This window comes from Coccinella septempunctata, chromosome 1 (assembly GCF_907165205.1).
Source record: "Coccinella septempunctata chromosome 1, icCocSept1.1, whole genome shotgun sequence".
NCBI lineage: Eukaryota > Metazoa > Arthropoda > Insecta > Coleoptera > Coccinellidae > Coccinella > Coccinella septempunctata.
This window is the reverse complement of record NC_058189.1, coordinates 33,066,511-33,090,987: the sequence shown is the minus strand read 5'-3', so window position 1 is coordinate 33,090,987 and position 24,477 is coordinate 33,066,511. Positions and strand designations below refer to the sequence as shown.

At 36.1% G+C, this 24,477-nt stretch overlaps 1 protein-coding gene across 3 annotated transcripts in view; it reads left to right on the top strand.

Moving 5' to 3' along the window:
* Nucleotides 1-24,477, top strand: part of LOC123320214 (anion exchange protein 3) — a 254,710-nt gene that overhangs the window by 175,166 nt on the left and 55,067 nt on the right. For all 3 annotated transcript variants that reach the window (XM_044907456.1, XM_044907464.1, XM_044907448.1), the window contains 3 exons: nt 1,761-2,005; nt 4,544-4,828; nt 14,738-14,876. In XM_044907456.1, coding sequence (XP_044763391.1) covers nt 1,761-2,005; nt 4,544-4,828; nt 14,738-14,876 — 669 coding nt within the window. The remainder of the gene's footprint in view (nt 1-1,760; nt 2,006-4,543; nt 4,829-14,737; nt 14,877-24,477) is intronic.

The following is a 24,477-nucleotide window of genomic DNA, read 5'->3' as shown; positions in this document are numbered from 1 at the left end:
CATTCGAATTTGTCATAGCTGACTTTCATAATTGGATACAAAAGACAATTTCAGAGAGAAATCTGAAATTCTGAGCTTATTGTTCTTGAAAATAATTGAGCACAATTATTTATTATATATTCGTGGGAAGCGCTCTTCATGCCTAACGAATTTAGAAAATGATATACAGGGTGTGCCATTTAAGAAACATAGCTAAAAAATAATCAAAATTCGGGAAAAAACTAACTGGACTCTACGAGAAAAAATCAGAACTTGTTTTTATTTCTTAGATAAGTTTTAAGATAACTGAGATTTGAGAAGGGCCTGAAAAGTTAGACTTTTCAATTCGACCCTGTACTCAAAAACTAAATAAGCTATAAAAATTCTGCTTGCTCTATTTTTAATTTCTAGGAAATAGTACACCGCAATTCTCTATCTCCGAAGGTGAGAGAGACGCGCCCCGCCTAAGTGCCCAAAATGGGATAGCGTGTAGAAAAAAAATATTTTCTGGGTTTCGTGGAGCGATCAAAAATGCTATGAGAATCAAAAACCAATTCGAATGGCATAAATTTTTTGTTTGGAGTAGAGCCATCTGAAAAACAGAATATCTCGATATTTTCGAATAATTCTCAAAATGATCAACTACAGTTTCAATATTATTTAAAACTATGATTATCAGAAGGGGGTGTTAAAAATAATTTTAATGTAAAGAATCATTGTTGGCCCCTCGTTTTAATGATCGGATATCAAAAGCATCACTCTGTTTATATTTCACAATGTTCTCATTAACAGAGAGGGGAACAATGTATTCAATTAGCACTATTTTTTCTGGTGATGACGAAAACGTTTCGGAAATTTCGTTACTCAATATTTTATGAATTAATGATTTTAAAGATTACGTTTTTAAGTTCTAACTATGGCCCGTTTGCAACAGCCGAGAATTCTCTACAAAATTCTCGCAAGAAAACGGCAGATATTATTTTGTATGCAACTGAACAGAGAATACTACCGAAAGTGCGTATGCAACGGTAAATAATTCACGGCTCATGAATTTTCGAGTAAATTTTCTAGAGAATTCTCGGCTGTTGCAAACGGGCTTAACAAAAGAAAGATTGACTCTACAAATACCATGAGAAATCTTAAGAGAAGAATGTGAATCATATACAGAGTGATGTTTATGATATCTGATCATCAAAACAAAGGCTCGGAAATTATCTTTTACAATGAAAGTATTTTAGCACCTTACTCATAGTTTGAAACGTCGATTATTTCGAGAATCATGTTGATTATTGCGTTTTTAATGAAGGAATTGCGTATTTCGTTATCCAAATGGCTCTACTTCACTCAAAAAATTTGTGACCTTCGAATTAATAATTGATTTCTATTGCATATCTCTCATCCGCACGACAATAAAACTTTTTTTTTATGTAAAGAGTCATGTTTTGGTGCATGGACTTAAACAATAAATGATCAAGTAAAGTCCTGTTTTTTCTAGATTTTCGTTTGTTTTTTGTTGGAGTGTCTCAAATACAATAGCTTGCAAAATCACCCTACACATATCGCATTCGACGTCAAAAAATAATGAAATGATGATCTATTTTGATTAGTTTTCCCTCTTTAACAAAAACAGGCACTTCTGAAAACAGAAAATCCAAGGAATCATACTCATACCCAAAAATATGAATAATAAAATTATAAATACGCGTTAACACATATAAACTCCTTTTCATATAATTATAGTGATAGACTATTGTTGAACATTACCTATAACTTCTTTAAAGGCAAGGAGAGCTTTAGGAGACTTTGGAGTACCTATAGCAATCGTAACGATGGTGTTCGTAGATTATATCGTGCCACAAACATACACTGAGAAACTTTCTGTGCCAGAAGGACTTTCTCCATCCAATCCAGAAAGGAGGGGCTGGTTCATTCCACCCACAGGACTGCCAGTATGGGTCATGTTTGCATCAGTTATTCCTGCAATGCTCGTTTATATACTCTTATTTATGGAGACGCACATTACAGAGTAAGTACATATAGGATTTCTTCCACACCAAATTCACTTCTTTTCATGAATAATAATGTGTAGTTATTAAGCAGATCCATATTAATATATTTTAATGAAATTCTGTGGTAGTAGTTCTGTTGTCTAGTTTACATGAAAAATTTCAGTTCAACAGGTGGATTGGCGAATCCAAAAATCTAGACGTCCTCTGCCTATTGAAATCCGGAACTACTTTGTCAGTACTGCAAAGTCAAAACAAGTTTTGTTTCTTATGTTTTTTCTTATCTCATGTTGTCCAACAAAGTATTATAATTATTATTTGGAGAAGTTATATTGGGATTATTTTCTGGGTTTCTGAATAGAAATATTGATTCCGAAAAAATATTGGAAATGGTATTTATACCAGTGCTTTCAACTGGCAGGAGTTAGGTTAAACGATTTTTCATTGCGAGAGTTTTGTGCTAAATCCAATTGACGATTTAGAAATACAATTTCATAATTTTCATACCTCCAAATGAATGCTTTTTCTCATCTGTAGAACTTGTTCCATGAGCTTAATCATATTTATGTCTCTTGAGATTTCAGTATGAAGAATACCTATATCATAACATGGAATTGAAATATTTCAAATAGAAACTTTAAACGCTCTACTTATCAAGATGTCTAGTTTCTACCTCCTTCACAAACTCAGTATATGCTACCTCAACATTATTACCTAGGTTTACTTCAAGAAAGAATCTGAAATAATTCGCGAATCGAATTACCGTAGAGGGCGCTGCGAAATGAAAACAGACTTTGACGTTTGTCAGTACTCTTTTCGAGATTTGTATGGCCTAACAGAGTTTTTCTAGTAAATCAAGATATTTATCGGAAGTGAATTGATTGATTTAGTTTCGTAAAGAAAGATCAACATTCTTTGGAAATACCTACTTCATTTGAAAGGGATGAATTGTGGAATAAAATCGAGCGATGATATTGGTGATCCACTGTACCTAGACACAAAATCCTATTATTTCACAGATTCTTTCTTGAATTAAACCTAGCTAATAATGTTGAGGTAGCATATACTTGGTTGGCGAAGTTTCTATTTAAAGTATTTCAATTTCATGTTATGATATAGAGGTATTCCTCATACTGAAATCTCAAGAGACATAAATATGATTCGGCTCATGGAACAAGTTCTACAGATGAGAAAAAGCATTCATTTGGAAGTATGAAAATTATGAAATTGTTCTTTCTAAATCATCAATTGAATTTAGCAGAAAACTCTCGCAAAGAAAAATTGTTTAACCTAACTCCTGCCAGTTAAAAGCACTGGTATAAATACCTTTTCCAATATTTTTTCGGAATCAATATTTTTTTCAGAAACCCAGACAATAATCCCAATATAACTTCTCCAAATAATAATTATAATACTTTGTTGGACAACGTGAGATAAGAAAAAACATGAGGAACAAAACTTGTTTTGACTTTGCAGTATTGACAAAGTAGTTTCGTAATTCAGTCGGCAGAGGGCGTCTAGACTTTTGGATTCGCCAATAGGAATTTGTGTCTATGTACAGTGGGTAACCAATATCATCGCTCGATTTTATTTCACAATTAATTCCTTTCAAATGAAGTATTTCCAAAGAATGTTGATCTTTCTTTACGAAAATTATTCAATCAATTCACTTCCGATAAATATCTTGATTTACTAGAAAAACTCTGTTAGGCCGTACAAATCTCGAAAAGAGTACTGACAAACGTCAAAGTTTGTTTACATTTCGCAGCGCCCCCAACGGTAATTGGATTCGCGAATACCGTTGTTTGTCAGAATTAAACGAGACTTGTATGGAGGATGTTCTACCGTTGACGTTGACATAGAAATAATGAGCCTTCGAAAAAACTTGATTTCGCAGTAAATGAATTCACTGTCTGCAGGATATAGAACAGCGAAGATACTACTGACTTTTTATAATTATAATTCAGGGCTCTACTGGGTGTGAAAAATGAGACGATTAATTGATGACATATTGAAACTTTAATATTTTGTGCCTATTTTATATGGCACACCTTATGCTCAATTCGATAGCAATTCTTTCAAATTTGCTGGCAAATGGAAAATTTAATTGAGGATGGACCATTTAAAATGAGCCCAGTACGTACTAACGCATCTGGAATTTTCTTATCAAATTTAAAAAAATTGAACAGTACACTGAAATTCAAAACCACTAAAAAGTTACTGACACGAAGATAATTTTGTGACGATCCATCACTTGAAATTTAAAAAAACGGATGTCATTAGATCAACTTGCCAGCAGCTAGTATTTATGAAAATATCTACAACCTGACCAGAGTACTATGTTGCGGTTAACTATTTGAGCATTGGCATTACATATTGCCATATTTTCAATAAATGAATGTCGTCTCCTGGGTGAAATAAATGGGAGTTCTGCATCCGTCCCTAAATACAATAATTCCGTACTCACATTATTATAACACATCATCTGTTTTCAAAACTAAGGAAATCGCATCGCGTTCGTCAGAAAGATTGCTGTCATAAATATTTTTTCTTTTCAGATTGATCATAGACAAAAAAGAAAGAAAATTGAAGAAGGGTAGCGGTTTCCACTTAGACATTGTACTGATCTGTCTGTGCAATATTCTCAGTGGCACATTCGGGCTTCCCTGGGTATGTGCAGCTACTGTCAGATCCATCACGCACGTTTCTGCCCTGACAGTGATGTCCAGGACACACGCGCCTGGTGAAAAACCGCATTTGATCGAGGTTAAGGAGCAACGTATATCGGCGTTAGCTGTTGCCACACTTATTGGTCTGTCAGTACTTATGGCTCCACTTCTTAGGTAAGTTTGATTAATTCAATTCTTTTTTAAGTAAAAATTATGTTGAATATTTTTGTGTCAAATTCAAAAATTTATCTTTAACTTGAGTTTTGATCCTACTACTTTTTCTGTTATCACGTGTATAAAATTTGTAATTAACGTTTCACAGTTTTATTGATGTAAATATTCAATTGTAATATGTAGGATAACAATAAAGTTTTGAATATTCGGTGCCAAGTGGAATGCACTAGAGATAAATGAGATATAATACATACATGACAAAAATTATTTTTTAGTATGGACCTCTTTATGGCACTCGAATAATTTGAGACCATATACCTATTATATATAATATTATAACAGTTATAACGTAAATTATATACACAATTTTTTTTAAAAATCTCAAAAACTAGATCTGATAGACAAAATCTGAGAACTTTTTTACATTCTGCATCCAAAAATTACTCAGGAACAGTTAAAAAATCGCAGGCACCAAAATGTGTGTTGGCCTGTGTTATTGGTAACACGCGTTCTAGGCTACGGGAAAAAGTAAATCCAAATTGCTGGCAGGAATTGACTAACACGCATGCGCGAATTAGAAGTTCGAAAATTCAAAATATTGGTTAGTTTGTTTTCATATTTGACGTTGGATGATTGAATGAATTCAAATGATGATTTATTTCAAATTCTTGTACATATTTTGAGAAGAATTTTATAGTAGGCGAAAGTTAATGAATATTAAATTTATCGAGAATGTATCCGTTTTTTTCAACTTCAGATGAATCAACGAAAAGAGATCAAACCAAATAAGTGCATAAAAACTATTCACCCATATTATTATGATTTGTGAAATAATAAGTGCCGAATAGGAATGGTATTGTCCATAATTACATAATAACAAGTTCGTTTTATATTACTGTTTCATACCAGTTTCAATATTGCGTGTACGTGTACTCATCATACTTATCTCACCTCCTGAATTTCCCCTCCTGTAAATCTACTCAATACTGAATAAAAAATATTTTTGGGTCAACATTTAATTAATGTAATAGTAATATGTAGATATATTATATATAAGAGTGCTCATTAAAAGACCAATGCTTCAATAAAAGCAATACAATAATCAATTGGGCAATAAGAATATTTAGAAGATGAGAAAATGGTACATATTGGTAACTACAGTTGAGCTTTATAGATATACATATAGATGTCGATTTGAATATTTTACTATTTCAGTGCTGCAAAAAATAAATTGAACTAGAATTATTACCTCAACTGCCAACTGAATTTCAAGACAAGAACAGACTTATCTAGATACAATGCAGATAATATACGATAGCAAACAACCTAGAAAAATGTATTCACAATCCTACAATTTTGTTGATTCAACATCACTTTTATTAATCTCCGCACTCCGCAAGTTTTCCTGGAAAAAACATAATATTTCATAATATTTTGTTATGAATCCGAGCGTCTAGTGTTGCAATATGATGAAGTTTCGTAAATTTTGACTTCTAATTATTAGAAATCAACGATAAAAACAGTACTGCGTAATGCAAACCTGAGTTCGAACCTGATTCAAACCAATATCAGCTTATTCAAAGATTATAGAGTAGAAAGATAGGACACGCCCTCATATCTCTAGTACTATAAACCTTAGAATATAGAATAATATATATATATATCTTAGAACATAGAATATCAGGAAGGAGCTTTTTCGAATAAATGTGACGGGAATTATGCGACGGAAACGGCCATATTGGTCTTCCAAATTCTGATTTGAAAAGTGGCAGACTTGGAAGTCAAATGATTCTGTTATCTGTGGCCAAATGAACAATGTGATGTTTTAACTTAATTTTGGTAATTTGGATTCTTGAAATTTGCTGAAAATAAGGATTTTGGATATTTTAGCGTGAATAATTTATAGGTAGGTGATTTTTTAAGCTGAATATCAGGTATTAATTATGAGTTTCTGAATTTCATGACATAACAAGGTTATCCCATGACAATAAAACTCCAGGCGTAGGTGATGTTAAGTCATAGACCTTAATACCATTAAGTATAGCTTTGATTATCAATTCGAACGATCGTGAAAAAGCTTCTGACTTTACGTCAGTGCTTTCCTAATTTTTTTGATTAATCAGAATCAACTGACTATTGAAGTTAGTTTTTTCATTGTCCTACGCCACTGTTGAAACGGAAATATGTGTCGGCCATATTTCTCCTCTATTCCGGTCAAATTGAAATGAGCAATATGCTCCTTCCTGTTATTCTATATTCTAAGATATATATATAGATATTCTATGTTCTAAGCTATAAACCGACTACATTTTGGCCAGTGAAAACACGCTTGACAATGAGATGGCGCTAAAAACGCACTGTCAATACAGAAAAACTTTTTAATAGCAGTTTTCTGTTTTTTAATCGAGGGGCGCGAAATTCGAATTTTATTCCTCGTATTAAATTTCGATATCGACTTTGTTTCTATCAGAAAACAAACATCCTGAGCGACAAAACAAAAGTATGGTTTCGTTTTGTGATCAGGATGTTAGTTTTCATCTAAACATTGTTTGTAATCAATTGATATCAATGAAAAACGCTGTTGGATGTGCTATATTTTTATTTGCAATTATAAAAAAATTTACAAAAATTTAAATTATGGGCACCAAATGAAGCTTTGACTAGGACACTTAAGTATATGGTGATCTGCTATACGTCGAAGGTGTTATTTCTGTACAACAGGTTGTTCTGGAAATGAACTTAGTTGAATTTGTAAGATATACATATATCAGAAATTAATATGAACCAATATTCAATATACCATCGAAGCATACATATTCCATTTCTTAATAAACTTTTTAGGGTTTTCACTCCCAATCTCTGAAACAAAATCAATTAAAAATGAAATCAACGATTTGCTCCTGCGTAAATTCTTGCACTAATTTGTCAGGAGCAAATTAACTAGAAAAAATTGTTGCCTGACAATGAACTGAAAATAAATAATGTTGAAATTATAATTCTAATTTCTATTTTCGAAAAAGCCACAATTCAGAAGATTTTCGAAAATAGATTTTTCGTCTGATGAAGGAGTCTGATATAGACTCCGAAACGTTACCACTTAGAATTATAATTTCAACGTTATTTATTTTCAGACTCCCAAAGGGAAGTCAATAAAGCCTCTGCATTTCTGAATATATTGAATGAGTAGCAATTGAGAATCATTGAATGGACCTATAAAGATCATAATTTCCCCTTAATAGGCCGTTCATGCAAGAGATGCTTTCTGCATACAACAATTTTCGTGGATGAACAGTTCTCAATTGACCTGCAGTAGAATGTTCACTGTACATGGTGTAGTAGTGTTTGCTGAAGTAATTGTCTTCAAGCCCTGAGAATTTTATCCACTTCGGAGCACTGAAAATTAGAATCAATGAATGACCGATTCACATGTTAGGAGTTTTGATACTTACGCTTCCATTTTTCTTAGTTGAGTGAAAAACTTAATCTCGGAAAATCCATTTTATTATTTGATCGACAGTTCTTCACCATTCAATAATTTTCGAACAATATTTTGGTATTTTCACCAAGACATACGACAAAAAATTCAATAATCATTAATCAGCAACTAGAACGAGCTAGATAAACAAGAAACGGTACGAAAATCAAAACAATCAAAACCTCTTTGATCAAAATTGACGTCTGAAATCTTACAAAATTTCATATATTTCTGCAAATGGCACTCAAATTAATATTTTAACCAGTCCTAGCGTCTTAAAAACACGCTTGACACACAGATGGCGCTCAAATCGCTTTAGTCGTACAGTCACTGTATTTAGTCGCCTCGTTTCCCATCTTTCTACTCTATAATCTTTGAGCATATTGTTAGGTTAAGGTCGAAAATATTCGAATGGTTGTGAAGTAAAATCATTTCATTCCTGTCAGTTCATAAAACCATGCATCAGAAAGAGAGCGCTAATCAGGTATTTTTATTCTTAATATTTCTGCACACGCGCAGAAGTCGATTTCTGCCACGGGCTGGCTTCACTTTTCTCTGTCTCATTATCGATATAGAATATGATAGATATATGTTTGAGACATTTTCAGGAGAACACTGAATATTGAATTCTGTTGATTTCTGCATAGAAAGGTCATTAGCATGACCCTAGCATACAAGAACAGGCTGGAAGGTTGCGTTGTAACCATCGAATTGTCATGAAGCACGGGGAGTTATAAACAGTTTACGGATTATATGGGCAACTTTAACAGTTTTCGGTATAATTTCGAATTGCTTTCAATTCATAATAACATCAAGAACTGTGTAGGGGTGCAAACAATACAGCATTTCCGGCATTTCGTTTATTAGCAGTTACTTTCAGAGACATAGATACATCCTCATCGAACCTGTCTTAGGCTCGTATTAATAATCAGATCTCAAAACGGGTCTCAAGACCTATCTCAGTTGATACTTTCTCAAGATAGTAACAGCGTCTCAAGATGACCGCTTATTAATAAACCCATATTAAGTCGTTATCAGTTTCATACTATCTCCAGAAGCGAGTCTTGAATCTCAAGTTATGAATGTCTTGAGGTGGACTTGAGATTACAGAACGAAAAGAGAAATTAGTATTTTTATTTTTACTGGATATTTTTTCATCACTGTGGCTTGCAATGGAGTATAGCGAAGTGGAATTTTCGATCTTGAACGAACGGACATGTCACATCACATTCTTATTCATCGAAGTGATCTATTTCAACGTTGTAGTTGAGTTGACCTCGTCTTCCAAGGCTTCCATATTTTACTTAGATAATGCCAATTTTTGGAAGCATTAAAGAGAAATTACTTTCAGTTCACATCTTGAGTCAGGCTCTGACCATACTCAAAATTTGTCTTTTCCAAAACCTGATCTTGAGATCATTTGAGGATATCAGTCTGATTTATTAATAAGCGCCTACTCAAATGAGATGACTGGTGTATCGATGCAAATCTTAAGACCCTCTCACAAGTTAAGATCTGTTTATTAATACGCACAGGGTTAGACAGGATCGTGACTGCATGAAAAATTTTCTCATCAACAGATGCATTCATATTGTCAAAGATGGTGTGAATTCAATTTGTTTTAATGTGAATGTTTGGGTTTTCCTTCTGCAAGTTTATGTGTTGTAAACCACCTTCTTCCTAATCCATATAAACGATCTTCTCACTTCCTCCGCGGACAGTTTATCAAGGACATGCCTTTGTGCATTTTCCTCATTCATTCATTCATTTATTCATTCATTCATTCATTCATTCATTCATTCATTCATTCATTCATTCATTCATTCATTCATTCGTTTATTCATTGCTGTATTCCGTTACCAAGAATAAATCTACAAAAAGACTCAAAAACATATCGGTGCGATCAAACTTATATAATTTCTTACTGGGCTTCTTGCGACTGTGTGCCCTCCTCTGTCTGAAGAGACCCAACCGTGAGCTACAGATCCTTCCACACTCCGGACATCGATGGTCACCAACCAGATCTGGCCGCCTCTGTATTCTTCTCGAGTCTCCATTATAACTGTGGACCAAAGACCTCCACTGTAATATGTCTAAAGTTATGATTAGCATTAACTGATTTTAGGGATTAATGCAGTATATCCTTAAACCGCTTATAAATACTGGCCTCCTGGTTTTCGAGCCTCCCTCTGTAAATTCGCCGTACAGAGCTATTTTGGGGAGTCTTGTGTCTTGCATCCTCAGAATGTGGCCGCTCCATCTGAGTCGGGCCCTCGTTACTTGAGTCTCAATTGATATAACACTCGCGCGCTGCAAGACTTCTGCATTTGAAACCTTGTGGAACCATCTGATGTACATTATTTGTTTTAGATGACGTTGTTGCGTTTGTTCAAACTGTTTAATATGTCGCCTGTAAAGCGTCCAGCTTTCGCTTCCATAAAGAAGCGTTGGGAGGACCACTGCTTTGTAAACAGCTATCTTGCTCTTCAGATCGAGGTCGTGATTTTGAAACACTCTGTCCTTTAGCTTCCAGAATGCCCGTGATGCCGAATTGATACGGTTGTGTATTTCCGTGTGTAGGTTAGCCCTAGTATTTATGAAGCTTCCCAAGTATTTGAACTGCTCGACCTGTTCTAAAGTTTCATCCTCCAAGCGTCCAGGCTGATATCTGATTGAAATCTTTCTGGCGGACTTACCAGGATTTTGGTTTGGTCAATATTGAGTCTTCCTATGAGCACAGTGAGCGCAGTTCTTGATCCCTTTCAGACAAAAGTGTATTGGCCTCTTGATTTCCTTCGATTTCCGAGTGACTGGCAACCCAGACTTAACAGATCTTGTTATTCTTGACTATTTCATTTCAATATTTCCAGTTTTGTTCAGTACTCCTATATCAGTTTTAACTGATAACATTGGAGCTACGAGCTCTGATAGCAGCCTGACTATCAAATGAATCGCTATATGTCACATTTCCGAGTTTCTTGTCAGGTTCATATCTACACATCTGCCGATTGCAAGTATATATTTAAGTCTGAAAGACTCTCGAATAGAAGTCCTTAGTACCCACTTAGTGTCAGCTCCATATACTCCATCTACAGGGTCTTTCACGAGGAACCTCACCCATATTTATACGGGAAACTACTGAACGTATTTTCAAGAAATTCAGCACTTATAAGTATTTCACGATGCTGATGAAATCTAAAATATTTTCAAGGCATGAGCACCTCCGGTTTTTCCGGAAATGAACACCATTTTTTTATTGCAGAAATAGATTCCTTAGAAAATTTCAAGTTATTTTGATGTAACATTTTTCAGTTTTGGTTGGAAAATTCTCTCTGAGCGGGAAAATTCGGAAAAAAAATCGAAAATAGAGCTCCGCTGAAACAAGAATAACTTCGAGGTTTTTGGATGGAAAATTTTCATTTTTGGGATTTTTCAAGATGTAAGATTGATGTATCCACTTTAAAAATCGAAATCGCGATTCATGATACAGGGGGTGAAAAAATCGCTTTCAAAGTTAGGGATGACAAAATCGTGAAAAATCAATTTTTTCAAATTAGAACCCCATTTTTTTATGGCAGATATTGAATCTACGTTAAAAAATAATGTGAGTGTATGCATCACACCCTTGCCCTAAAGTGGATATTTTCTGAGTTATTCACAAAAAACTGTTTTTCGTCTTGAATTTTCAGCTATTTCTTTTCCCTTCACGCCAAAAAGATGAAATTTTCAGGAACTGTTACTTAAACCATGTTTTAGATTTTACTACCCTAATATGCTAGAGAAAAAAGTTACAGGTTGTTCCTAAATAGATGGCGAATTTTGATTCGAATTTGTATCGGAAACCTCTTTATTTCAACTAATCGGCCATCGGTTTTCTCTCCAGTGATAAAAAACTGACCATGTTTTACATTCTTTTTTTTTAATGATAGATATCATTAATTACATCTGCCAAATTCCTCTTTATTCAGTAGCATTTTGTGTTTACTATTAATTTGGTGATAATTCGTATTAAGTTATAAAATCGATCACTATGCCTAATTTTACCAATGAAGATTATTTAAATCTCATTCTACTTCATGGAGAATGTAATAAAGTTGTAGATAGAACGATTCGACTGTTCATTGAGAGGTTTCCTGACCGACCCAGACCAACGAGAGATACCATTAACAGAAGCATGACAAACTTGAGAAATGTCGGATCTTTCGTTAAGAAAACTATACACAGAGAAAAAAGTGTAGTACAAGATGAGAACAACGAAATAACAGTTCTTGCATATTTTCGTGTGAATCCTCAAAATTCTCTCAAAGATGCCGAGATTGATCTGGGATTATCTCAATCGAGTGTTTGGAGAATATTAAAAAAACATAAAATGCACCCATATAAATTCAATAGGGTACAGCATTTGAAGGAAACTGATTTCGTCAGGGGAACAGAGTTTGTCGAAGCTATGATGATTCGATTTCAAGAGAATGAAAACTTTTTGGACTGTATAATTTGGACAGATGAATCTAAATTCACAAAGAATGGTTCTTTCAATAGGCATAACAGTCATTATTGGGATGAAGAGAACAACCACCACTTCAGACAATGGAACTTTCAAGAGACCTGGAGTTTCAATGTTTTTTGCGCCATCAAAAATAATGCAATTCTCGATGTTCACATTTATGATGGGATTTTAACTGGTAAGATAGAACACTACACATGTTTGCATTATTTAAAGAATGTTCTCCCTTGGGAGATAGATATTCTGACATATTGACTCAAATAATTGAGCCGCTAGTACAGAACCATAATGACTTATGGTATCAACAAGATACACACAATTCACTCAATGTGTCAAATATCCCCTACAGGCTATTTGAAGATCGATGGTTGGCGAACAATGGCCCACATCTTTGGCCACCACGTTCTCCCGATTTAACTCCTCTAGACTATTATGTTTGGGGTAGGATAAAAAATATTGTCTACTCAACTCCCCTGACTGATAAAGAGGACTGCATAGAACGAGTCAGAAATGCGTTCAGGTTTGTTTAGATTTTTAGATTCATAGTTTTGAAACTCAATTTGGTTTTTAAACACTTTTGCAGATCTCTTCCTCCCGATGAAATAAGAAGAGCAACGCACGAAGCATTCCTGAGACGTATAAATAAATGTCTAGAAATTAACGGTCAAAACTTTGAGCATCTTCTCTAGTTAAAACTGCGAGAGTTTGCCATGGTTCTTCTAATAGTAACTTGAAGTCGGTTTCAAGAAGGGGTGAAAAATCTACAGCATGGTTCAAATAACAGTTCCTGAAAATTTCATCTTTTGGCGTGAAGGGAAAAGAAATAGCTGAAAATTCAAGACGAAAAACAGTTTTTTGTGAATAACTCGGAAAATATCCATTTTAGGGCAAGGGTGTGATGCAAACACTCACATTATTTTTTAACGTAGATTCAATATCTGTCATAAAAAAATGGGGTTCTAATTTGAAAAAATTGATTTTTCACGATTTTGTCATCCCTAACTTTGAAAGCGATTTTTTCACCCCCTGTATCATGAATCGCGATTTCGATTTTTAAAGTGGATACATCAATCTTACATCTTGAAAAATCCCAAAAATGAAAATTTTCCATCCAAAAACCTCGAAGTTATTCTTGTTTCAGCGGAGCTCTATTTTCGATTTTTTTTTCGAATTTTCCAACCAAAACTGAAAAATGTTACATCAAAATAACTTGAAATTTTCTAAGGAATCTATTTCAGCAATAAAAAAATTGTGTTCTAATTTGAAAAACGGAAGTTGACGTCATTTCCGGAAAAACCGGAGGTGCTCATGCCTTGAAAATATTTTAGATTTCATCAGCATCGTGAAATACTCATAAGTGCTGAATTTCATGAAAATACGTTCAGTAGTTTCCCGCATAAACATGGGAGAGGTTCCTCGTGAAAGACCCTGTATATATCATTTATGTTGCCTACTTATTATCTTTAAAATTTTGGGTGGTGGATTCCCTTCTTTAGTCTTCCTTTGTACGCATCTCCATGTTTATTTTCCTAATCATTACCTCCATTGAAAGGACTTCTACTTCTATCACTATTACGACTATGTCATAAGACACAAATTTTTTTGCCTATTAGGGAAAGGTTACCTTAACATTCACGTTGAAACCAGTACAATTTTATGCCATAAGGTGTTAAATCAAAAATTAAAATTGACTTTACGATCGTTTCGCTTGAAATCATTCAAGAACGCAGTTCTATCTTATCCACACTGTATTACTCCACCTTTAAGCGCGACCCAGGTGGTTTTGAGTGAGATGAACTCATTATCCACCGGGTGTCTCAACCTGGAATACTTAAAAAAAATCTTAATCTAGAGCAATGCTATTTTCACCAATGGAATTCGATTTATCTAAGTTTGATTGATAACTCGTATAATCGATTTTTTTTTACAGATTGATACCTATGGCTGTGTTATTTGGAGTATTCCTTTACATGGGGGCTGCTTCCATTGATGGTATACAATTCTTTGATAGGATGAAATTATTCTTTATGCCTGTAAAACATCATCCCCAAGCTTCGTACGTCAGAAGGGTAAGTTTTTATATCTTGAATACCGTAATGAATAAATAATATCCTTATAATTCCTAAATGAAGAGTACTCATTCGGAACTTGAAATGTTAGAAAATGATAAATGAAAAATTATATCTAATATCTAATATAATATAATATAATAATATAAACGCAAAAGTTTGTATGGATGTTTGTTAGTCTTTCACGCACAAACTATTGGATAAATTTCAATGAAACTTTACTGTAATATAGCTTTTACATCAGAATAGAACATAGACTACAATTCATGAAGATATTAGATAATTCGAAATGATTATAATAAATGAGATGAAAAAAATATTGATTTTTCATAAACGTCGTGAATGAAGCCGTTGATTTCAGACTTTTGTGGCGACAATGGGTAAACTTTGAGAGATATGGGGAAATGATCAAGTACAATTTTGTAGAGCTCGAGGAAATCTTTGAAAAAATTCGCGAAGGCATGTATAACTTTTGAGGATAACCAATTTTTACATTTTCAATTCAATACAAAATAATATTCAATATAAAGAGGCTATTTATATAACTTAGGAATCAGATGACCATTTTCGATGGGAATTGCACTTTAGAGTGAAGAATTTATTCGAATAAGGTTTTCGGGGGAATTTTATTCCTATGCAATAAAAAAATGACAAAAAATATCGTATATCGCCATTGTGTTTCATCATAAACAAGTCGTGCATAAAACCGTTGATTTCAGGCTTTCAAGCCGATGTGGATAAACTAATCAGAGATGGTAAGAAATGATTGAACAATTTTTTAGAGCTCAAAAAGTTGTATAAAAAAAATCAGCCAACACTGTAATGCTCGTTTGGTGTGAAAGCGCCTTTACAGGAGCGCAGCCGGTGGTTTAAAGGTAGCACCTTTGTCATTTTCAAATTTTTTGCCGAAAATGGTCTGAAATGATTTGATGAAGTATTTTTCATGCTTAAAACCAACTTTGTCCGCCAGGTCCAGCTGAAAGCACTGTAACATTCGGAACAATATACAGTGACTGGACGTCAATTCACATACGACTCACATGATTGTGCCTGAGTCGTGAGTTACCAAACGCAGCGTACCAAGGCTGCGTACGTAGGGTAGAGAATAAGGGGTATAATTATAGAGTTAGCTAACTCTGTAATCTTTGGGGGCTATCAGATAATCCCGTACCGATCATCAGATCGTTGTCTCGTTCAGACTTTGTAATGTGGGTGGTTTAGAGTGTTGTGACTATAGGTCAATTCGTCAATTATATTCGGATACATCCATCCATCCATCCATGCATTGCTGTATCACTTTACCGGGAATAAAACTACAAAAAGACAAAAAAAACAAAAAACAATCCGAACAGACTTATAATTTCTGAGGGCTAATTGCGACTGTGTGCCCTCCTACGACTGAAGAGACCCAACCGTGACCTACAGATCCTCCCACACTCCGGGCATGGATAGTCACCAAAAAGATCTGGCCGCCACTGTATCCTTCTCGAGTCTCCATTATAACTGTGTACCAAAGACCTCCATTGTGACCTGTCTAACGCTAGTTGTTCCCAGTTATGATTGGCATTAACTGATTTTAGGGATTGATGTAGTATATCCTTAAACCACTCATACTGGCCTCCTGGTTTCCGGGCTTCCTCTGTGAATTCGCCATACAGAGCTATTTTCGGGATTCTTGTGTCTTGCATCCTCAGAATGTGGCCGCTCCATCTGAGTCGGGCCCTCATTACTTGAGTCTCAATTGTTGTACAACTCGTGCGTTGCAAGACTTCCGCATTCGAAACTTTGTGGAACCATCTGATGTGCATTATCTGTCTTAGATGAGGTTTTTGCGTTTGTTCAAGCTGTTTAATATGTCGGCGTCGGACTTTCGCTTCCGTAAAGAAGGGTAGGGAGGACAACTGCTTTGTAAACAGCTGTCTTGGCCTTCAGATTGAGGTCGTGATTTCGAAACACTCTGTCCTTTAGCTTCCAGAATGCCCGTGATGCCGAATTGATACGGTTGTGTATTTCCGTGGGTAGGTTAGCCCTAGTATTTATGAAGCTTCCCAAGTATTTGAACTGCTCGACCTGTTCTAGAGTTTCATCCTCCAAGCGTCCAGGCTGATATCTGATTGAAATCTTTCTGGCGGACTTACCAGGATTTTGGTTTTGTCGATATTGAATCTAAGGCTTAAAGCTTCGTTAACTAGGCCTCCATCAAATCTGAATCTTATTCCAACACCTCTTACAGGCAAACTCATGTCAGCAATTATCGAGACACCTATGGCTAAAATATTGAACAGTAAAGGTACTAACACGCAACGTTGTTTTATTCCAGAGTTGGTTAAGAAATGGTCGTTTGTAGAGCCATTATGCTGTATTCTAGCGGTGTTGTTGGTATGAAGGCTTTTACACACTGCTAAGAATTTTTCGGTACTCCAGGGCGTCCCATGATTTTCCATAGCGCTCTCCGATTCACCGAGTCGAAGGCCTTACTTGAATCGATGTAGGCTGTATATATCCTTGATTGTTGTTCACGGGCCTTCTCTCGCAGCTGTCGCAGTGTAAAAATTAGGTCTACCGTACCTCTATTTGCTCGAAAGCCGCACTGGGATTCAGGTAATAGCTTTTTTAAGAGTTGAATCAGAAGATTAGCCATAATCTTCGAGAGAATTTCACCGGCCACACTAAGCAACGATATGCCCCTGTAATTGTTGCAATTTGACGTATCGCCTTTATTCTTATAGAGGTTGATAACTAAAGCGTCTCTGAAGTCTTGTGGCACATCTCCTTGTTCCCAGATCTTGCGGAATAGTGTTAGGAGACTATTGACAATGTCTTCATCCAGGGCTTTGAATATCTACGCTGGAACGCCGTCTAGTACAGATGACTTATCATTTTTTATCGCACTTATGATTTTCTATACGTACGATTTTTGTGAGTTCATAGAAAATGTTATCGAAAAAACATACTGAAACAAATATAAATAAAATCCTGATGAAGAGCTATATGAATTTTATCCTCATTCTTAGAGGAAAAGCAATAATATGGGAGAATTTTGTTTACAACTTACAACTGACAGTTCAAATTCGGGCCGAGTTGAACATTGAACCTGATTCTACCAGTGACAATCGTACTGAATTGTCTTGGTTCAAACTTAAACTCATCTGGAACTCGAACTGTATAGGGTGTCCCAAATTCGATATCCAGTGAATGGATCTCGGAAACTAAATGAGCTAGGGCAAACCAGATGAACACCTTTCCGAGTTTTTTTTTCAAAGAAACAAAGAATCATGAAAACCGTGACCTGGTATTCTTCGTTTTTGAGTTATTAGCAAAAGTTGAGATTTTGACCATTTCGAAATGTTCGATGTTCATCAATCATCACGACAACAACAATTTTTCATCATCGGACGCTCCGAAAGGTTTTTAAAAAACTGAGTAATCCTCTGTAATATCGCCGTATTTATCGCACCAATTGTCATCCCTAGTGAAATCATCTATTAATTAAACCAGCGTGATTTGAGCATTTTTGTGAGTGGAGTGCCTTGTGTCCTTTATATCAACGAGGTGATAACCACGAAGCTTGTATGGAAAGAAGGTCAGTTTCCTGTTTACCTACCCTTTGGAAATCCCTTTCTGCTACTAGACAAATGTAGATTCACCTATGTTTTTTCTTAAGCCCGTTGGTGTAAGTATTTGCATTTTCACCGGTTCAGTTGCTCAATATCCACAATAATAATCATCTGAAATCGGTCGCAAACCCTTTGCAACCAATCACAATTTTTTACCTTCAATCCACTGATAATCAGGACAATCTCAAAAGAATTTCCTATCCTATTATATATATTTCGAATTATAAGACAAAATTCTTTTTTTTTATGTAAAGTCAATAGTTTACAGTTTATGGTTTTGAATTTGTCATCACTGAATTGAAAAAAAATTCACAGATTTCAAAAATATGTATATATATATTATAGATGTCCACTGTTTTCTTCTAAACGTCGCCATCGCAAGAAATGTGAATTATTGAGTTAAGACCCGTTTGCACCAAACGCACTTAGTGTTAAGTGTCGCTTAAAATGAACCCTTAACTTAAATTACGTTGCACCAACTGTTAAGTGACATTTAAATGGCTAAAGCTAGCCTTAAATTTAAGCGCTCCTGTAATGACCACTTAGGTGTTTAAGGGCGGGATTCTAACCTAAAATAATTTGTTGAACTGTCTCCAAAACTTCCCATTTTTGCTGGATTTTGAAAATTGAATGAATTCATTACTGAATACCAAGCCTTTTCTTTTGCCTTTATTGTAATGCCATCAGTGTTTTTCAATTTTCAATCTGGTGTCACAAATCATACTATAATTAGCAACAAACTCTTTTCTTCTGTTGAGAAGTTGAGTGTCCTTCGTAAATTACCACCATTTGCTTGGCAATCATTCAACGTATTCGTATTAACAAGGGCAATAAGGACGTTTTCTTCACGTTCCTCTTCAACATTAGTAAAACAAATTCACATTAGACCTTACAAAGAAAGTGTTTATTTGACAATCCTTATCATTATCAATATTAATGCTAATTCAACAACGAGAAGTTGTAACTCTGATAATACTATTCGCGAATCCAATTACCGTTGAGGGCGCTGCGAAATGAAAACAAACTTTGACGTTTGTCAGTACTCTTTTCGAAATTTGTACGGCCTAACAGAGTTTTTCTAGAAAATCAAGATATTTATCGGAATTATCGGAAGTGAATTGATTGATTTAGTTTCGTAAAGAAAGATAAACATTCTTTGGAAATATTTCATTTGAAAAGGATGAATTGTGGAATAAAATCGAGCGATGATATTGGTGATCCACTGTACCTAGACACAAAATCATATTATTTCACAGATTCTTTCTTGAAATAAACCTAGCTAATAATGTTGAGGCAGCATATACTGAGTTTATGAAGTTCCTTTTTAAAGTATTTCAATTCCATGTTATGATATAGGTATTCCTCATACTGAAATCTCAAGAGACTTAAATATGATTCAGCTCATGGAACAAGTTCTACAGATGAGAAAAAGTATTCATTTGGAAGTATGAAAATTATGAAATTGTATTTCTAAATCATCAATTGAATTTAGCAGAAAACTCTCGCAAAGAAAAATCGTTTTACCTAACTCCTGCCAGTTTAAAGCACTGGTACAAATACCTTTTCCAATATTTTTTCGGAATCAATATTTCTATTCAGAAACCCAGACAATAATCCTGATATAACTTCTTCAAATAATAATTATAATACTTTGTTGGACAACGTGAGATAAGAAAAAACATAAGGAACTAAACTTGTTTTGACTTTGCAGTACTGACAAAGTAGTTTCGTAATTCAGTCGGTAGAGGGCGTCTAGATTTTTGGATTCGCCAATAATAATATCCTTGACACTAAGTGACAGGACAATAAAGTTAGGTTAATGAAATGACAACGATCGTCGGCAACCGGCTAACCAATGAAATGGCTTTATTGGAGTAGGATGAAGTTGCACCAAAATAAAAAACTGAAATATCTCTAGATATAAAAACTTAAGGACCCCTTCCTTAAGATTCTATTAAACCACAGTCGTGCAACTGGGAATAAAATTAAGAGTCCATTAACTTTAAACGACACTTAGTTGAGTACTCGTTTTAATAAGGGGTATTGGTGCAAACGGGCCTTAGTAAATAATGCTAATTCAGCAACAAAAAGTTGTCACTCTTTGATAATAATATAATAGTTTACTTGACACTGACTGACAAGACAATAAAGTTAGGTTAATGAAATGACAACAATAATAATAATAATAATATTATTCAGAACTCCATCGAGTAGTTTGTGTTGCTGATAGTTCTACACCATTAAAGCTACAACAGGATCACTTGGAAACCGTCGAACACTCTGCAGAAAGTAAAATGCAGAAACTGATTGGCAAACCTTTGCATGGGAGGCACCAGAACGAGGTCAACCATGATTACGTTGACATATCTGCGTCGAACTACTGGTTGTCTTCCGGAAGGTTGTTTCCTGAGACAGAGGGCTTCATGCTCGCCATCCAGGATCAGGTGATTCCAACAAGAAATTACATGAAGTACATCGCCAAGGATGCCTCAGTGGCGGACGATAGCTGTCGTTATGGCTGTGCGACACATGAAACTATCCAGCACATCACCGGGGGATGTCAGAAGTTCGCGGGCACGGAGTACAAAAATAGACATGATGCTGTTGCCAAGATTCTTCACCAAGAATTGGCACTAAAACACCAACTTCTAACTTCGAAAAAGGTTCCTTATTACAATTACCATCCGGATGCTGTGCTGGAAAACGAACATCACAAGCTCTACTGGGATCGCACGGTTCTCACAGACCGAAAAATAACCCACAATAGACCAGACCTCATATTGCTCAATAAGGATGAGGATAGAGCACTATTCATCGACGTGGCAATTCCAAATAATACCAATCTTCTAGATAGGCACACTGAAAAAATTTCAAAATACAGAGATCTCGAGGAACAGACCAGAAGACAGTGGAAGCTGAAAGATATCAAGACCATCCCTATTGTCATTTCATCTACAGGCCTGATACCGAAGAAACTACTAGAGAACTTGAGGAAACTTCAGTTGGACGAAAATATCTATAGAGTCATGCAGAAGGCGGTACTGCTCGGAACGGCGAGAACTGTACGCAAGTACATGGGGAATGCAGAGGAACACCGTCTGCTCCGACAGGAAGTGCGGGTGGAGCAGGAATCCAACCTACAGCAGGGAGGCGAGGAGCGACCCGGACCCGACCACCACCACGAGCCCGAAAACCTGGAAAGGGCTCCAACAGAGCTTAATCCTTTTGATATCTGAGATATCTGGGATAAGTGAATTTTCCTCTGGAGAGGAGTGTGAAAGCCGCAAGGCTAAAGTCATAATATATATACGACTTGAAACTCTACGCCCCCTCCAGGACCGCACTACAGCTATTGAATATCGTTTCCGACTACACCTCTGCAATGGGAATGTCATTTGGTTTGGACAAGTGTGCTGTTTTTCATCCCCGCAGGGGAAGGGTTGATGATCCAGGAGAAGATATCCAACTGGAAGATGGAATGACTTTTCGACTTCTGGAAGAGGGAGAAACTTACAAGTTTCTCGGGATGAAACAGAGGGGAGTACTGGAGACAACCCAGATAAAGGACGCCTTATCAGCCAGCTACAAGAAGAAGCTGAGAGACATCTGGAAATCACAGCTGTCAGGAAAGAACAAAGTATCAGCTACAAATATGCTAGCCATCCCGATACTTACCTACTCTTTCGGGGTGGTAAACTGGACGGTGAACGAACTCCTCGATCTTGATAGGTCAACAAGAAAAACGATGAACATGAATCGTAGCCTTCACCCAAATAGCTCGATTCAGAGGATATACCTTCCCCGAAGCCAGGGGGGTAGAGGATTGCAATGTTTGGAATATCAACACTATCAACAAACATTGGAAACAGCAGTAAGGGTCCTAAGAAGTGAAGATCCGCTTCTGAAGTTTGTAGCTCAGCATGAACTCGCGAACCACGGAGCCTTCCTATTCCGAGCTGGACAGAGAGCCTTGGAGAAGTTCGGTATAACCGGCGTGTCGATCGATCCTGAGCGTGCTGGAGCACCGATCACTCAAGCGGACCAAAGAAGGCTAGCAAGACTGATCCGGAAATCTCAGTCGAATACATTACTCGAACATCATATGAGTAAGAGCCTGCACTCCATATTTTTCAGGAGTTTAAAAGACCAAGATCTGTCGGAAGAATTGTCTTTCGCCTTCCTAAAGTCGGCTAGCCTTAAGTCAGAGACGGAGGGATTTGTGATGGCGTGTCAGGATGGAGTAATAAATACCAGATGGTATAAAAAGAACATCATGAAAATGGACACCCCAACAACGTGCAGAGCGTGCCATAGTCAACAAGAAACGATTATGCACATTCTTTCCGCCTGTAGAGTCCATGCTCCATCGGGATATATAGAGAGACACAACGCGGCACTCCGAGTTCTCTACTTCCATCTGAGGGCGGCATATGAGATAGACAAAGAACCGGTGCTACCATATGTGCCTCTGGAGATTGAAGCGGTGGTCCAGAACGAGAAAGCTCGAATATACTGGAACTATCCTGTCTCAACAACACGGCAGATCAATGCAATAAAGCCAGACATACTTCTTTTGGACAAAGAGCTGAAGGAATTGTTCGTTGTGGAATTCTCATCCCCTGCAGAAAACAACATGGTGATGAAGGAAGAGCAGAAAAGGCAAAAATACAAAGATCTTGTTTTCGAGCTTGGAACTATGTACCCAGGTCATAAAGTCAGGATGGTTGTACTGATCATAGGATGTCTCGGAGGAATGAGAGCCAACTACGTGGAAGAATTGAAGATTATTCCGGCCTGCAGATCTTGGGCCGAGATACTTGCGCACAGAATGCAGAAGGCGGTGTTGCTTGGGTCACTGCATATCATCAGATCCCATGAACTCTAGATGCCACTTGCAGCTCATCTCTTTTGTTAAGGGACGCTGCAAGGACTGGACGAAGAACTTCTCCGTGGAATGTGTGAGGGGTTTTTAGTGAGTAGCCAAACAAGATCTCGGAGTCTCACACTACCTAGAGTGCGGACCCTCTGGGCGCCCATAATAAAGGGGTTTTCCCCTCACACGAAGGAAAAAAAAAATATATATTGAATCCTTTCTGACATATAGATATGTATAGGATACGTCATTATACAATTACAAACAATAAAAATAATACAAATATACAATAACACACAATTAATAGTAAAAAACGTTAATCAATAAAAAATAAAATTTCTAGGACAATTTGTCATTTAAATATTCCGCCACACTATAATATCCTTTATTCAACAATAAGGATTTGACAGCGTTTTTGAACCGACGACAGTCAAGGCATCTCATTTCTACAGGAAGGTGGTTGAACAATTTGGAACCCTGATAATACGGGGAACTTTCAAATTTTGTGGTTCTATGCTTAGTGGTGCACAGAATGTCACCATTCCTTGTTCCATAATCATGGTAATCGGAAGACTTAGTTAATTTGTGCATATTTTCCTTAATCAATAACACACAATTATATATATATATATATATAAATACAAGGTACTGGTAGGATTCTATATTTAATAAATGAGGGTCTACACGAGTCCAGCGGCCCCAGACCGAGCATCATGCGTCATGCGAACAATACGCTTTTACGTGATAAAAATGCGATTCGCACATGTTGAATTTCCCCACAGTACAATGTTGTAGCTAATATTACTATAAACTAGGCTATAGTATATACTGAAAATGGTGACCAATGGGAGAGAGTGCTTAACTCTGCTTATAGCAAAAAACGACCTATTCAATTTTTTACTGAGACTTTCCACATGATTACTCCACCTAAGACCGCCATCGACGTACACTCCCAAGAATCTAGCGAACGCCCGAGAGACTATGGTAGTGTTTCCGTATGTAATGTTTATTTGTTGGTCTGTGGTATTATTTATCTTAAAATATATGCACTCTGTTTTACCAACGTTAACCATTAGACTGTTCCTATAACACCAGTTACAAAAATCTCCCA